Consider the following 17949-nt stretch of genomic DNA (forward strand, 5'->3'; position numbering starts at 1 on the left):
GCTCCATCCTGATTTTTGGTCATGCACCACTGTGAAAGAATGTTGGAAACTGGGATTTATACCTTTAAATGCTTGATGGGCAATGTAAGGGAAAACCCATTGGTTGCTTGAAGAATAATAATCATAGAATCATAGAATTGGAAGGGACCACCAGGGTCATCTAGTCCAACCCCCTGCACAATGCAGGAAATTCTGAACTACCTCCCCCCCACACCCCAGTGACCAGAAGATGGCCAAGATGCCCTCCCTCTCATCATCTGCCTAAGGTCACAGAATCAGCATTGCTGACAGGTGACCATCTAACCTCTTCTTAAAAACCTCCAGGGAAGGAGCGCTTACCACCTCCTGAGGAAGCCTGTTCCACTGAAGAACCGCTCTGTTAGAAAATTCTTCCTAATTTCTAGTCGGAAACTCTTTTGATTTAATTTCAACCAATTGGTTCTGGTCCGACCTTCCGGGGCAACAGAAAACAACTCGGCTCCATCCTCTATATGACAGCCCCTCAAGTACTTGAACATGGTTATCATATCCCCTCTCAGTCTTCTCCTCTTCAGGCTAAACATATCCAGCTCCTTTAACCTTTCCTCATAGGACTTGGTCTCCAGAAGAAGAAGAGTTGGTTTTTATATGCCAACTTTTTCTACCAACTAAGGAAGAATCAATCTGGCTTACAATCACGTTCCCTCCCCCCCCCCCACAACAGACACCTTGTGAGGTAGGTGGGGCTGAGAGAATCATAGAGTTGGAAGGGACCACCAGGGTCATCTAGTCCAACCCCCTGCACAATGCAGGAAATTCACAACTACCTCCCCCAGAGTGTGACTGGCCCAAGGTCACCCAGCTGGCTTTGTGTGTAGGAGTGGGGAAACAAATCCAGTTCACCAGATTAGCCTCCGCCCCTCATGTGGAGGAGTGGGGAATCAAACCCGGTTCTCCAGATCAGAGACCACCGCTCCAAACCAACGCTCTTAACCACTACACCACGCTGGCTCCATGCTTGGCAACTTTTCAATTTTTTTGCCTTCTGTTCCTTTTAGAGAGCTTCGACTAGTGTTGTGTCTGGATCGGGCAGGGGAATATAATTCTAGTTTATGAACTCTGACCAATTATTTTCCTTTTAACAGGGAAAAGCGACAAGCGGCTGATTAAAAATGGCAAAATAACTCTCCTTCTTTTGATGGTTCCTCCCCCCCCCGCGTCCCAATGTAAAATCTACGGAGTGAGCATTTCTGTCTACCTCTGTCTACCAGTCGGGCTCTTGATAGCTTTGAACCTGCTAGCTGCTGTTTGGGCTGCTGGTACTCACGCAGTTGTAAATCTCAGGGCCTTTAATTAGCAGTCGGAAATGTGGCTGAGGGACCAAAAAAAGAGAAAGAAAATGTGTATTAGCATAAAGATTAAGGCCAGTGAGAATGAAGAGGATATGGTACAGACGGGGGGGGGGAGGACATTAATAAATTAGTAATCATGTATAAAAGATAAGCTGCCTTGGATTTTCTGAAGCTTTGTTCAAATTGAAATTTCTTCTTCCCCCCACCCCCTTTCCGCCTCCTCCTCCAGAAGGTCATTAATATTTTCTTCACTGGTGATCCCTTCTGAAGAGATCTGTCGCCAGCCATGGAATTAGAGAAATGGATGGATTGGGGTCAGACATTAGTATGTAAATGAAGCTTTGCTTCTCAGGCTGGGGGGTACCACAGGCTCCACCTTGTGTTTGACTATTTCTTTCTTTAAATCTGGCTCTGCTCTGTCAGTTAGAGGATTTAATTCTGCAGAGGTTCTGAAGACCAGAGGGCTTGGTTTCTGTCCTGTTTCCTTACCACTGCTTGCAGGGAGGTAGCTTCTGGTAGGTCTGTCCTCGATTGCTCTATTGGTATGCGGCCCTTCCCAGGCTTCTTTTCAGATTCTCCAGTTCCTAGGAAAGGCTCGTGCTATTTGGCCATCAGATTCTTCCACACCTCCAATGGTTTTCAAACTGAGGTTCCCACCCTGGGTCAGACATAGGGTTGCCAACCTCCAGGTAGCACCTGGAGCTCTCCTGCTGTTACAGTTGACCTTCAGGTGACCAAGATCCGTTCTCCTGGACAAAATGGCTGTTTTGGAGGGTGGACTCTAGGGCATCATAGCCCAATGAGGTCCTTCTCCTCCCCAAACCCGGCTCTCCCCAGGCTCCTCCCTCCAAACCTCTAGGTATTTCCCAACCCAGAACTGGCATCCCTAGCCAGACATGGCAGTCAGGCATCTCCAGCTACCACCTGGAGGTTGTAGCAAAAAATCTCACTATCACTGTTAAACACAAGTAGCAGTAAGGAAACAGTGCAGGCAATAGTATCAAAAATTCTATTCATGCAAACAGTCAACAAACTATAACAGTGCACAACTAATGCTAACAAACAACAAATACTTGTAAAAATATACATATATACAATAGTCAAATTAGGCCAGCGACAATATAAGTAGCACAATGGCTATATCCAACGTCGTCAAGGGAAAAAAGTCCAAAGTTCTTTTAAGCCAGCGTCTGAAGAGTCAGATGCACTTCTCCTTCACTCATCTTTGAGTTACACAGAGAAGCGCATCTGACTCTTCAGACGCTGGCTTAAAAGAACTTTGGACTTTTTTTCCTTGCCGACGTTGGATATAGCCATTGTGCTACTTATATTGTCGCTGGCCTAATTTGACTATTGTATATATGTATATTTTTACAAGTATTTGTTGTTTGTTAGCACTAGTTGTTGTTTGCACTGTTTTAGTTTGTTGACTGTTTGCATGAATAGAATTTTTGATACTATTGCCTGCACTGTTTCTTTATTACCACCTGTTTCTTTATTACCACCACAGAGGTACACTCCGGGCCTAGCTGCCACGTCTCACAGGACACAGGGAGCCACAAGAACTGGCATCCCTAGCCAGACATGGCAGTCAGGCATGAGATAAGGGAATAGCAGAAAAAAAAGGAGGGGTTGCTTACATGCTTTGTGAATTGTTATCCAGTTTAGCCTGATGGTTCCTGAATGGCAGATGGCTCCTGGAATGCTGAGAAGGGTATAATGGAGCATCTCAGGCCAGATCAATTTAGCCACAGTTGAGGAAGGAGTGAGGGGGAAGCCCCCCCCCTCACCTCAGGCAGGTTTCCAGCATAAAATGAAAATAACCCCTGAAAATTGTGATGGTCCTAATTAAAATCTCGCTTCGTAGACTTGCCTGTGTCTGCCCCTGACCTATTTATTTTCCACCTTAATTAGCAGTCTCCATTTGAAGTTAAATGATAAACACTGCACATAACTTGAACTGGCTCTGTCTATATAGAACCATGATATTTTCAGGGCAATTGCCAGCATCCCACCATGACAGTTCTTATCCTGATTTTCAGCTTTGGTATTAGGGATGCTTCTGAATTTTGCAGCCCTGCTGTTTCAACTCTAATAACCCCAGTTTTGTTTTCCCACATGCAGATCAAACCCATGAGGTTTTATTTTTGCTCCGTTTCCCTGTGCCAATTTTTTCCTGTTAAATGTATGCAGAAGCTTGAGATGCCACCAGTTTTCACCATAAATTAAACCTGAAAGCCAGCTTGGGGGTTCCTGTTGTGGACAAGCATACGAAGAAGTTTGCGGGAAGTATAGAGAGTAGGGGATGAAGGCCTGCAACAGGTTTGAGGGAGGGTCTTGCACATCCCTAATGCAAACATAATGAAGGGGGAGGACCCTTCTTTGTGGAGGGGGGAAAATACATTAACTTAAAACCCAGGAGATGTGAGTTGTGCTGAAGCAGGAGCTTGCTTTGTTCAGTTAGGAAATTAGAAGAAGAGTTGGTTTTTATATGCCGACTTTCTCTACCGCTTAAGGAAGAATCAAATCGGCTTACAATCACCTTCCCTTCCCCACAACAGACACCCTGTTAGGTAGGTGGGACTGAGAAAGCTCTAAAGAGCTGTGACTAGCCCAAGGTCACCCAGCAGGCTTCATGTGTAGGAGTGGGGAAACCAACCCGGTTCTCCAGATCAGAGCCCACCGCTTCAAACCACCGCTCTTAACCACTACACCACACTGGCTCTCCAAGAAACAAGAGAATTATATTGAAATGATAAGGCCTTGCTTTGGGTGGGGTGATGACATTGGTCCTAGCCAATAGGTGTCTGTCTGTACACAGATCTGTGGAATCAGCTTTCAGCTTCTTTCTGGGAAGAATTGTTTTATCCCCCAAAATCCCCTGCAAAATCCGTTTGACCAGAAATCGAAGGTGAACAGAGAAACACCTCCCTGAGCTGAAGGGAAGGATGAAAATGTACTATATGGGTACTGAGCACATTGAGCGCTGTGTTATCCTCTTAGCTGCGCTGCTTTGAAAACCGTGTATCTGTAAACAGACTTACTAAACAGGAATCTGGGACCACTGGAACCCACACCAGCTTCTCTGCTTTTAAGTCTGTATTTAGAATGGGGACATCTCCTAGACCTGTTGTAAAAAAACACAAAAATTGTTCTAAAATGCATCTCTTATCTCTGGTTGTGTATAAATATGTCTCTGGGAATTTTGTTGGGAACAAATGGGGTGGGGGGGAAACCCTGGCTTATCTTTCAGTCCTCTATATAGGGATTGCCTTTTCTGCACAAATGTGTCCAGTTCGGGCTTCTCTCTTGTATTCTTGTTTGTATTCTTGCTTGTATTCCTTCGCTCCCCCTCCCATGTGCTGGCCATTTTTATATAGCTTGTAGTGGAGTTTGCCTGTAGTCACTCTTGTAATCTGATGTTCAGCAGCACCTAATTATTTTATTTTTTTTGTTTTAGAGTATATTACATTCTCAGGTGAATGATGGACAAAATTAACCATACCGGGAATTCTGAAATGGGAATTGCTCCCTTGGTGTTGTGAAAGAGAACACCAAATGTACCCTAGGGGCAGCAGATTATGTTTGGGTGTACCAGTTTAGAGCTAGGGATGATTCTGAATTTTTCATTCCTTCTGTTTCGTCCCAAAAATCCCGTTTGCAACTTCGCTTGTCCTTCGAGTGAACTGAACTTTTGAGTCTCTATTTTCAAGCCATTTTCTGTTTTCCTTGCACCCATAAAAATGCTTACATTTTAAAACATCATTTAGGCATAAGGAAATCAGAATTGTGGGCATATTACAGCTATAAGTAATGTGCACTTTGCACATATAAATTATGTATAAAAACCGAACAACATGCACACACAGTGCAAACAAATCTACAGAGCCCCCAGCAGAAAGTAGGGAACCAAAACCTCTGACAATAATATAAACAAATTTAGAAAGAGCAGAATGGGGAGACTTCACTCATCTCAGATTTTAGCTTCTCATCTGCAGTGGAAGCTCCTCGACCACTTTATTAGTGTGAAAGGCCCTTGTGCATTTTTATATAGAACCAAGCAAAAAAGGAAATGGACGGGCTGTCAGGGCACTTTCACACAGCCCAAATAATGCACTTTCAATCCACTCTCACTGCAACTTAACGATCGATCGTTTGCAAGCGGATTTTGCCAGTTCACACAGTAAAATCCACCTTCAAAGTGCATTGAAAGTGGATTGAAAGTGCATTATTTGGGCTGTGTGAAAGTGCCCAAAAAGAGTTAGACACTGGCATGCATGCGCTGTATGCACCAGAGAACACTTGCACTGGAGTTGGGATGCCAACAGCCACCAATAAGCAGCAGGCACATGAGATAGTTGACAGCAGGACAAAGTAACTTGTTTGACTCCTGCCACCACTGAATACAATAAATATGCTTGCAATTTTAGAATCGTTCTATTGCTGTCTTCTTGGGGCAGATGGTGGCACAGGGACTTGAGTGTCGATCACAGATTCCCTAGCAACCCAACAACGACTAATGCTAAATTTCTAGCTTGGAATGATGCCTTAGGCATTGCCCCCCAATAGGAAGTGAGAAATTCCTCTTGCAAATGGTTTGGCTCACAGTTCTATGCTTCCCTGCAGCTTCTCGCTTATATCCTGCTGCAGTCTGCATTCTTGCCCTTTGGGCTAGTTTCGTGTGAAGTTGTCTGTGGAATGAGATTGCTTCAGCTGTGACCAAAGCCACCTTCTGCTCTTATTAGCCCCTTCTGGTAGGAAATATTGGATGCCATTGGCAATGCAATGAAATTGAATTATTCGGATCTAAGCAGAAGGACAGAGGTGGGGGTACACAGGCTGATCTGTAGCCCGGCGAAGCCAAAATGTACAAGTCTCAATGGAAATCACGTGGGTTCACTTCTGTATGACTGGCACTTGGTAAAAGCTGACATCAAGAGGCAACTTGTCTGTGGCCATTTTTGCATGGTCAATTTTGATGCTCGCTCAAAGCTTTTTTAAAATGCGACTTTAAATATGCCTTTTCATGGTCCCGATGCAAAAGGGGAAGTTCCACTCGCCTGCTCCTTTGTTCCTGTTTGTATAGCCATTAGCATATGCATAGCTAACGCACCTCTGTTGTTTTGCATTGTTCCTTGAGGGGGGATTCTTCGCGGAAAACACCAAAGGTTGCGTTAAGTGGGCTCTTTTGTAATGTGAAGCAGGTATGCGCCAGCTTCGCAGTCACTTCCGGAATGACGGTTCAGCGTGCAAAATTCAAAAAATATGTGCGGCAATTCAGCCTGGAACGCGCTGCTAATTTCCATGCAAAAATGGCCTGTGTGAACAGACCGTCTTGGTCTGCCATCCTGACAGACGTTTGTGTATTGCAAGGCTTTGGGATGGGATAAGTTCACACGTACAGTTGCTGAGTCTCATGGCGTGACAGCGATCAGATGATTGCATCTGTGATTCTCGGCTCAGAGGGACAAAGGGCATCTTCATGATGGGTGTTTCCTTTTCCTCTTAGCTCGGGAGGCAGGATTTAATATTTAAATTTTTCCCCCTGGCTCCTGAGGGTAAACGCCCCCTTAAGGCCAGTTCTATTTCCTGCCTTGATCGGGAGAGCAGCCTTTCGTAGCTCTCAGCTGCATGGATTAGAAAAGCTTTATCTTTAACCTTTATTCTTATCTACTTATCTATCTAATTATCTACTTATTCTCCTAATACTATCACTTCTAGTTTTTTCTCTGTCCTTTAAGGTAAGAGTAGAGTAGGAATAGTTTTTTAAGTAACAGGGCCCCTTCCTGCCAAAACAAAATGGCCGACCGGCAAGGAGATAACTTTATTGCCTTAGCTGATAGGGACCCTAGCCTACTAACGGCTACACCTCAACCATCCGAGGCCATCCTCCCCTCTACAAGTCAACAGATTGACCTGAGGGCAAAACCAAAAAAGAAAATTGGCACAGGCAGTGGGGGAAAGCGCAAACGGGCCGTCTCGGCCGGCAACAAGCGCGCAAAACGCCTCGTAGAGGCAGCCCGCTCCGCAGCCGCGCCAAACAAAAACGGAAAAAAGCCTGCGGCGGCGGGCGGCGCAAAGAGCACAGCAGCGCCTGCTGCTTCTTCTGCCAAGCGTTTTCGGGCGCATAATCCGGAGTCTGGCGGCTCGCCTTTGTCTCAAGATGCCCCGACTGTAGGCACGGATCACGCTATGGCGCCGGACGCCCAATTGCACCAGCTGCTCGGGGAGCAGACCCAAGAGGCCGGCGGCTCGCACATGCCTCATGTCGTCTCGTCCTTAGGCGGCTCGCCTCTAAATTAAGGACGAGAAACATCAGCGGAGACCTCTTCTACTGGTAGGATCTCCCTTCCCCCATTACAAGACGCAGGCCTAACCTTTCTCAAAACGGAGCTCTCTGCCCTTATTAGGGACGCCTTCACAGAAGGTTTAAGAGCGGCCCAGCCACTCCCTCATTTAACTCATGCCTACCCAATCCAGGGAATGACTAATCAGGGGACTATTAATCATGCCCTTATCAACAGGGGAACTCATTCAAACCAAGCCACTGCAGGGATTGAGGCTGGTCCCTCCTATGAGAAAACCAGTTGGCCCACTAAAGCAGCCCTCAAGGACAGTTCTGTCCAACAAACCTTTCAAGGGGAAGAGGAGAATGACTCAGTATACACTGGGGATGGCAACAGTGAAAGGGAAGATGAACAATTCAGTTCAGATGGTGAAGATATTATTGAACAGCCCAAGCAGTCTAGGATTTTTAACACAGAGGAATTTCCTCTTTTACTATCAAAGACACTGGCTGCTCTTGATCTTTCTGATGACACTGAGTCCAGTGCTCAAAGAAAAAAGGGAACAACAGAGTTTTTCCACATGTATGACACCCCTGATAAAGTAGTGCCTGTACCAGAGTATTTTCTCTCCCTTATAAAATCAGAATGGGAGAAACCTATGGCCTCCAAACAATGGCCTATAACATCAAAGAAGTTTTACAACCTAGATCAAAACACTTCAGATTTACTTAAGGTTCCCCCGGTGGAAACACCGGTTACTACACTACACACTTCAGACCTGGTTACAGAGGAGGACCAGACACTGATTAGGGATCCAACTGACAGAAAGGCAGAACTAGCCTGCAAAAAATCCCACGAGGCTTCAGCCTTAGCAATTAAGTCATCAGTGACTTCAGCACTGGTCTCCAGAGCTACAATAATATGGGCTAGAAAATTAACACAGCTCATTCCACAGGAGGAAAAACAAGCCTGTGAGGGAGTGTCCAGACTTTTAAGAGCAGTATCTTTCCTTGCTGACTCCACGTTAGACACTATGACTTACGCAGCCAGAGCCATGGCAACCTCAGCAGCCACTAGGAGAGCCCTGTGGTTACGCCCATGGCAAGCGACACATAGGTCAAAATCTGTTTTGATGGGTTTCCCCTATCAAAGGAAAAGACTCTTTGGAGACAAATTAGACCCCATACTGGTGGAAACTAAAGATAAAAAGAAAGCATTACCCAAGAGTCTCCAAAAAGAATTCAAACACAACTCAGGGTACACTCCATTTCGGACTTACCACACACTACAAAGATTTAGACCAGACCAGCGTAGAGGCCAATGGAACCAGAACTGTAACTCCTTTCGTAGAGGAGGAAGGTTTAATAGAGGAGCCAAATTCCACTCATTCCAGGGCGACAAAGGGAATAAACCCAGTCGCCAAGCAAAACAATGACGCTACACTACAACCTGTGGGAGGACGACTAAAAAATTATCAGACTCAATGGTTAGCATCACACCCAGACCAATGGGTACTAAATATATAAACACAGGGCTACCAAATAGAATTCTCCCACATTCCAGCAAACAGACTGATTACTTCACCAACATCCAAGAACAAGGACAAACTTCAGAGAACCTCTCAAGCAATACAACATCTGCTGGACATAGCGGCGATAGAGACAGTGCCTCTGTCGGAGCACTCATTGGGAATCTATTCAGTATTCTTCACCGTTCCCAAGAAAGACGGAGGATGGAGAGCCATTCTAGATCTGAAGTTTCTGAACAGATTTATCCCACTGAGACGTTTCCGAATGGAGACACTAAAATCAATCACCGAGGCACTAAGGCCCAGGGACTTTTTAACGTCCATAGATCTTACCGAGGCTTATCTACATATCCTCATACATCCACAACACCGCCGATACCTGAGGTTCCTATACCAAGGATCACCTCTATTTAGAAGACATACTGATATGTGCAAATTCAAGACAACAAAGCGCTCTACACACACAATTAGTGATAGAAAAATTGGCAACACACGGATTCCTTATCAATTACAAAAAGAGCAAATTGAACCCCACTCAACGACTAGCACACCTAGGGGCAGAAATAGACACTCAGCAGAATACACTTTTTCTCACAAGAGAAAAAATCAACCTCATCTCGTCCCTAGCCCAAAAGATCTACACTATCAGATCATCAAAACTAATGACCCTTGCCAAGTTGCAGGGTCATATGGTGGCTTGCATCCCCACTGTCCAATGGGCTCGACTCCATGCGAGACCATTACAATGGCTTCTCAGGCCCTACCAACAAGATATACAAAAGAAAAGAGATATCAACATCCTTCTCTCCAAAGAAGCCAAGAACAGCCTAATATGGTGGTCACACCAAAACAACCTATCAAAGGGCCTCAGATACATCCTCCCTATTCCGGAACAGATTTACACCGATGCTTGCACGACAGGTTGGGGGGCGACATTCCACACACACATAGCCCAAGGCACCTGGTCGCCCCAGGAACAAAAATTACACATAAACGCCTTGGAGATCAGAGCAATCTACAGAGCCCTGCAGAGCTTCAAACAACAAGCTCAAGGAAAGAATATACTGATCAGAACAGACAATGTAGCCGCCAAGGCACATTTAAACAAACAGGGGGGATCCAGATCATCACTTCTTCACAAGGAAGTGTTACCAATTCTTCAGTGGGCAGAGTCCAATCTAACATCAATTTCGGCGGAGCACATACAGGGAGTAACCAATGTACAGGCAGATTGGCTCAGCAGGGAGACTCTCAGCGAGACGGAATGGTCTCTACACCCAGACATATTCCACCTTATAACACAGAGATTTGGAACACCAATAGTAGACCTATTTGCAAGCAGCTCAAACCACCAGCTTCCTCTTTATTTTTCCAGGTACAAACAACCTGGGGCGGAACAGACGGATGCATTGACAGCACCCTGGCCCAAGGGAATGCTATATGCCTTCCCACCCCTTCCACTCATTCCAAGAGTACTAAGGAGGATTCAAACATTGAAAGCACATGTCTTATTCATAGCACCGTATTGGCCCAGGCGCCCATGGTTCCCCACATTAATACAAATGTCACGCAACAATCTCTGGAGACTTCCAGACACTCCGGACCTACTGATACAGGGACCAGTTCGTCATCCCGAACCAGAATGGTTCAAAATGACCGCTTGGGTATTGAAAGGGGAAGATTGCACAGATTAGGTTACACTGAGGACATAATTAACACCATTCAGGCCGCACGCAGACCCTCAACACAGAGAATTTATAATTCAACCTGGAGGGCATTCACCAGGTGGTGCAGGCGCAAAAATATCAACCCTCTCAAACCTCACACCTTAGGCATTCTCTCCTTTTTACAAGAGGGTCACAGACTCGGCTTAGCTACGTCCACACTGAAAAGACAGCTAGCGTCGATAGCTACTATTGTCCCAAGAGTAGCAGGGTATAAGTTGACTAAACATCCTCACATAAAATCATTCATGAGAGGCATGATTGTTATTGCTCCTCCTGTAAGACACAGGTTCCCCACCTGGAGCCTACACACCGTTCTGACTGCGCTCACGAAGCCGCCATTTGAACCCCTTGCAAAGGTCGGATTAAAATGGGTAAGGATGAAAGTACTGTTTCTTACTGCTGTAACTTCGGCACGTAGAGTCTCAGAGATAGGAGCTCTATCGGTTAGACTAGGATTGCTCACATTTCACAAAGACAAGGTAGTTCTTAGGCATGACCACTCATTCGTTCCAAAGTGCAACACTAAGTTCCATAGAGAACAGGACATAGTACTTCCATCATTCTGTCCCAATCCAAAAACACCCATGGAAAAGACATGGCATTTGTTAGATCTCCGAAGAGCATTGCATATATTCATATCTAGAACAGAGGACATTAGATCATCAGAATCACTGTTCATCAACATTTCACAACCGAGAAAGGGTAAACCTATGTCAAAGGCATCTATCAGTCGTACTATTGCCTCATGTATAAAGACCGCATATATGGAAAGTAAATTGCCCGTTCCAGGAGGCATAACTGCCCACTCGGTTCGAAGCGCAGCCACCTCAACGGCCTTCGACAGACAGGCTCCTATTGAGGAAATTTGTAAAGCGGCCACTTGGTCCTCCGTGTCTACCTTCGTAAGACACTATAAATTAAACCTTTACTCGTCTGCAGATGCAGCATTTGGTAGACGAGTACTGCAAAGCATATTACAGGACGTCTAACCCTCCCAGGGCGGGGACAGCTCTTGTATGTCCCATCATGAAGATGCCCTTTGTCCCTCTGAGCCGAGAAAGAGCCTTGGCTACTTACCGTGAAGGCTTCTTCTGCTCAGAGGGACGAAGGGCATCTTGCCCTCCCAGACGTCAGTTACTAGTTAGAGTTATAGCCTTTTTCAGTTAGTTGAAGTTCAAGTTTGTTGTGTACGTAACATTACAGTTCATAAAAATACAGGTTACAATTTAATACCTCATGTGTTTTAGCTTTTTTCTACTAACCTCTAAGGCTTGGATAGTTTATAACTGGCCTTAAGGGGGCGTTTACCCTCAGGAGCCAGGGGGAAAAATTTAAATATTAAATCCTGCCTCCCGAGCTAAGAGGAAAAGGAAACACCCATCATGAAGATGCCCTTCGTCCCTCTGAGCAGAAGAAGCCTTCACGGTAAGTAGCCAAGGCTCTATCTGCCCTCTGAATCGAAGGGCTTTTAATTTAACGGCATTGTGGCTGAGGTCCCTGCATTTCAAGACTGTCTGACCCCCGTCCGGTGCTGGCTGGATGTGCCTTTCCTCCTAAATCTTTAGCGAGAAAGGAGGAATTTCATAAAGTGTGTTTAAAGAATATTGCGGGTTTATTGTCTCTGAATCATTATGCATGGGAGGTTTTGCCTTAGATCTGCCGCTCTCTAGATGCACATTTTTCCCATCTGAATTCTCAAAACTTTGCTTGGGGGCTTATTTTTTGAGTTTTGAGAATTTGGATGGGGAAAATGTGCATCTAGAGAGCAGCAAAACCAAGGCAAAACCTCCCATGCATATCTGGCGTCTGTGAATGTGCCTAATGTGGTACCTGATGGAGACTGGGGGCGGGGGGCGGGAAGTTATTTAAAGACTGCAGAAGGTTCCTCAGTTGTTGATCATTCTCTTGGTCAAAGACCCAACAGAATTTGGGGGAAAGTGTCACCTCTTCAGCTGATGAGAGGGAGCTGGCAGAGGGATGTGTGTGAAGAAACAGGTATTGGTAGTTAGGGAGAAGCCAAAGAGTCAGCTGAAGGGGGTGCTCCTGGGGTGCAAGCAGTCTCTGGGACCTAATATAGTATGGTGGGTTCTGCTGCCTTGTAGGCATGCCTCTCTGCCTTCACCCACGTTCACCTTGTATATTTGTAAACACAGCAAATATTATAAAGAAACCAAAGGACCCCATTGTCCGTCCCTCCCTGAGGTTCAGCTTCTCAAACGTATCATGGCTTGAGGAAGTGGGGAGTCCATCACCATACAAAACCAGCCCCATGCTAAGCCTGTGCCACTTATGACCCCCTTGGGCAGATGTAGCACTGTGTGGCAGCCCATTCTAGACTGGACACATCTCTTGGTTTTGCTGCCTGCTTAGAATGGCCAAGCATCTGGCCAGTGGGGTTGCTGCAGCTGGACAGGTCCAGAAACCCAACACCTGGAGCCTTGACATCATGCTAGGAACAGCACAAAACAATATATTTCTTTAGTTTTGAGTAACTGGTAGGGTCTTCAGGCTAACTGCCTTGAAGCTCCCCCCCCCCTTCCCTTTTCTTTTATATTCTGCGAACGTCTTTATTCCAAGTCTGATTAAACATTTATACCCAGATTCTTACCTAATCGTTCAAAATTGTGGGGTTTTTGGGGGTGGTGGTGGTAAAAGCCCAGACAGGAGTGTTAATGGACCATCATGATCACGTCTCTGGGTGAGGAGAAAAACCCAGCACATGTATGATACTGTTTTTGTATCACTATTTGACCTGCAGATCTCAGCCCGTGGAGCTTGCATCACAGGAGAACAAAGACTTACCTGAAGAAGAATCGATGGACAAGTTGGAGTTGGAGCCCAGCACAGCCCCCGAAAACAAATTACCCACCGTGTGCCTGAAGCAGGTGTTTCCAAAGTATTCGAAGCAGTTTAACTACCTGCGGCTGGTGGAACGGATTGCTGTTTTGTTCATCCGCTTCCTGGGCGTCAAAGGCACTACCAAGCTGGGACCAACGGGTTTCCGGACATTTGTAAGGTTAGGCATTTGGAGACCATCCTAAAGAATATCCCAGAACTGGCCTCTTGTAGAATACCTGGGGAAGAACTTTCTCTAGGTTTTTTTGGGGAATTGCTGGATGGACTGATGAAGGCTATCATACCCTTCCTTCCAGCAATGCTTTGATTTGTGGGTTCTAGGGACCACACTCTTCAACATATTTTTGGGACCACCTGGATTAGAAACTTGATCTGTTCATTTAAATGAAACCAGAAATTCTCAGGAAACTCAGTTTTGTGCAAAATTGATCAAATTCTGCACAGCAACTAGGGATGGGAGAATTTCCACTGACCCATTCCTTTTTTTCTGTTGTAAAATTTTGCTCAGGTGTACAAATTTTGGTTCAACTAAAAGAACTTCAAAAACTGATTATAGAATTGGTGTCTTCAGATTTTACTTTAGTTTTCACTTAATTTGTATTTCTTCACCCCAGTACTACTCATATGCAAAGAATGCCACATTGATATAATTATACATATGATTGCATCAAAATTATTTTTGGCAGAATTTCGGAAGATGTGCACACATGTGCTCCTCTGCATTGGTAGAACTCCATACCAAAAACATGTTGATGCAATTGTGCAGGCAATCCTATCATGAATGCCTTTTGCAGTGTTAGATGTACATGCGTACATAGATATATAACGTGTACAGAGGAGAAAAGACACTAGTAAAGAGAAAGACCAGGAAGCTGCAGCAAACTACACATGGTGCAATCTTCTGTACACATTTCAAGATTTTTAAAAATAGGAACAGTGAATTGCAAATGTGCAAGTTTCACTTTGTAAACAAAACTGGGTAATTTGAAGTTGCAAAATCCAGGGAGGAATTTGGATGATGAGAATTTGAGAAGTATCCTTAAATACAGCATTAACATAGCTATGGATCTAGATACTGGGATCCATCCGAACTAAAGTCAAGATGCTGAGGAAGGATTCAATGCAATTATTATCACTGTTAGTATTTTATAGTGCATCCCTAGGCAGAGTTAGCAACCCAAAGCAGCACTTTGAATTGTCCCCAGGAAAGCTGTTCTTTCAATACTGGCAAAATGTATTTCCTCTAACCTGTGTCCATTAGCCACAGTATTCTGGATCAACTGAAGTTTCCAAACACTCTCCAAGCAAAGTCCCATGTAGAGCACACCGCAATAGTCTAATGTGGGTGTGGTCAAAGTCAGATGTATCTACATGTTCTCCCATGCGAACTAAATGCAACCTCTATGCTGTACACCTCTGGATACTAGATGTGGTATGAAAAGAGGAAAGAGTGAGAGATGAACTTTCCTAAGGCTGCTTCATGAGTTAATGGTCAAGGTGAGATTTGAACCAGGGACTTCTGTCTCTCTGGGGCTGGGTTGGCTGATGGTATCAGTGGAAGTGTTTCTGCATTTTTCCCTTCCCAGATGATCCCTTCTTAATTTCCACTGTTTTTCCTTTCCACTTTTTCCTGCTCCCCAGAAACTGCAAGATTAGTAGCAGCAGCTTCTGCATGGCGGCTGCAGACATACTGTACATCGACATCAGCAGAAAGTGGAATGGCCTTGGAGTAGACCAAAGAGAATCAGGTAATTTCCTTTTCCACCCTTGGGAAAACAGGGGGAGTCTATCTTGTGGATTCCGTAGGTTTTTTAAATCCCCTTCCTAGTAGAGTCCTCAAGGATTTTCTGTTTCTGACTTTGTGATAGCTAACACATTCAAAACACCATCTTGTTTCTAAAGATGAAGGGGGCCAATCAAAGGCTTACATTTGTTAAGCAAGACTGCAATAAACAGAATACTCACTGGTGTAGTCATGACATCCCACCTGCCAAATGGCTGTACATGGCAGCCAAACTCACGGTGGGTTTGTAGGTGAGAATCAGAGGAGGAGGCTGAAATTGGAACATGTGGAAGGTAAGTAGTCAGATAAGTTTTCACATTACAGACTCACATAGCAAAAATTTTGCTGAGGCATTTGCAAATCTATCAACCCTTTCCCCCCAAATACCACCTAAAAAAGCTTTTCCGCTGCTGCTGAAATAAGTTAGCAGAAATGTCCAAGTTTCTGAATTTCATTAGCAAGTACTGAAATTGATCGGCAATCAGAGCCACAGGAAGCTATTTTTCACGTTTATTGCTTCAAACAAGCATTACCATCTGGCCCATTGTTAATTCTGGATTAGTGTTTGGTGTTTGGTTTGCATCTTAAATTGCTGCAGATAAGCAGAATCTGCTCGTGGGATGTTGCTAATGCAGATTTGTGTGTGCGTGGTTTTATTTATTAGCATCATTTTTTTGTTTTGTTTTGCTGACCAGGATGGGCGATGTGAAAAATATTTATTTACACTTCATCAGGGTACAAAATTCTTCTCCCCCTCCTCCTTTTCCTCAAAATACAGCTGTTGTGCATATTTTCCCAGATCCCTTTTTTTTTTTTGTCTAGATCAAACCTTCTTTTGTCCTGGATGTACTTGTTAGCTTTGCAGAGGCTGGCTGCTGTTGAAGGAAGGATGGTGGCCTAGACAGATCCAGGAAGGCTGTTCTTGTGTTCATTCACAGTGGTCCACCACACCGCTTTCTCCTAGCCCCTTCCAGTTGTCACTGGTCATTTATGCATGGTCGCTTTTAACCTCCTTTATTCCCTGTTTCAGCCAGGATAAAATTTTTCAGTATGCACGCTATCTCATTCCTTGGAAGCTCAATTCTGTTTCGACGCAAAACTAACCCGGCTTTTCCCGTTCCTCTTCTAGCCCAAATTAAACCGTTGATCTTGGCTCATTCCGGTGTCACAGAGCGTGCATACTGCATTAGGGGGATACACAGCAGTGTGTAAAGAGGCAGGGATTCACTTCCTGCTTCCTGCTACCTCGGAGCAAAAGAAAGGCTTTTTAAAAACGAGACTTGGATTTCTCCCCCTCCCCTTTCTTTCAGATTGCTCCGTTTTTTTGTTCTTAAAATGCTTTTTTATGCGGCAGTTGGGTTTGGGGGGAAGGAAATCTCTCACGGTAAGTCAATTACAGAGCAGCATTTAAAGGGGTGGGACTTGATTTGAGCTGGGAGTGGGGTGGGACTTGATTTGAGCTAGGGAGACTGCTTTTCTGTATTCATGGTTCGATTAGCACACAGTTTCGTCCCTGATCATTCAAGCCAGTGCATACAGTTTCCCCCCACCCGGGTTTCTTTAATGTGCAATGAAACCAGGTCCAAGCAGGGAGATCCAGCCCATGCATAAAAGACCATTGTCTTTGCACCTTTTCTGATGTTGGCACCACGGGCCTGGCCGCTGTGCCTAAGCACATCTATGCTCCTATGCACCAATTTCTAAGGAAACATGACATCCATAACTTGGGCCCCTTTCAAACTGCCCTTATATTCCGTTTTAGCAGCCCATTGCTAACGGATTTTTTTGGTGTGGTTTCAGACACAACCGTTTTGACTCCCAGCTGCTAATGGATTTTTAAACTCTTTTCAGACAAAGCCACTGGTGTCCTGTTGGCATCCTGGGGCTAAGCCATTTTTTAATGAAAACTGCTTTCTCCCGTTTTCAGTTTTTCCTTGTGCATCTGAATTGCTGTAGTGTGCTGTTTAAAATGTACCTGGAGCGCTCCAAAAAGGACCTGTGGGTCTTGGCAGAGGACTTACAGGCAGGAAGCGGAAGTAATCATTAATTGGCTACTTCTAAGGGAGCCAGAAAAAAGGAAATAATGACAGAACCTCCTGTCAGACAGTGTCTCTAGAAACAGCTCAAAGCCCAGCACCGATCAAAGTTATACATTGTATAAATACTTTTCAATTCAGATACCTTTATTGGCATAGTACAATTTACAGTATATAAAAGGATAAAAGTTAAAGTAAAATAAAATTAACATAAATCATTCCTTAATGTTGTGATTCTACTTTCGACTAGATTCCCATTGGTTGACTGCTATCGTCAGAAATTTTACCACGTTTTCGGTTATTTCGGGATCCTTATCAGCTAATAGTTTGTAAAGTATTTTCGTGTTATTGTACAAATACATATGTTCAAGGTGTCAGTATTACACTCATAATGAAAAAAA

General features: G+C 44.7%; 1 protein-coding gene across 1 annotated transcript in view; it reads left to right on the forward strand.

Moving 5' to 3' along the window:
- TTLL11 (tubulin tyrosine ligase like 11) overlaps positions 1-17949 on the forward strand; it is a 110350-nt gene that overhangs the window by 84249 nt on the left and 8152 nt on the right. The window contains exons 9-10 of the mRNA XM_056860111.1: positions 13632-13889; positions 15371-15477. Of these exons, the coding sequence (XP_056716089.1) occupies positions 13632-13889; positions 15371-15477 (365 nt within the window). The remainder of the gene's footprint in view (positions 1-13631; positions 13890-15370; positions 15478-17949) is intronic.

The sequence above is a fragment of the Euleptes europaea genome, chromosome 14 (assembly GCF_029931775.1).
Source record: "Euleptes europaea isolate rEulEur1 chromosome 14, rEulEur1.hap1, whole genome shotgun sequence".
NCBI classification, from domain to species: domain Eukaryota; kingdom Metazoa; phylum Chordata; class Lepidosauria; order Squamata; family Sphaerodactylidae; genus Euleptes; species Euleptes europaea.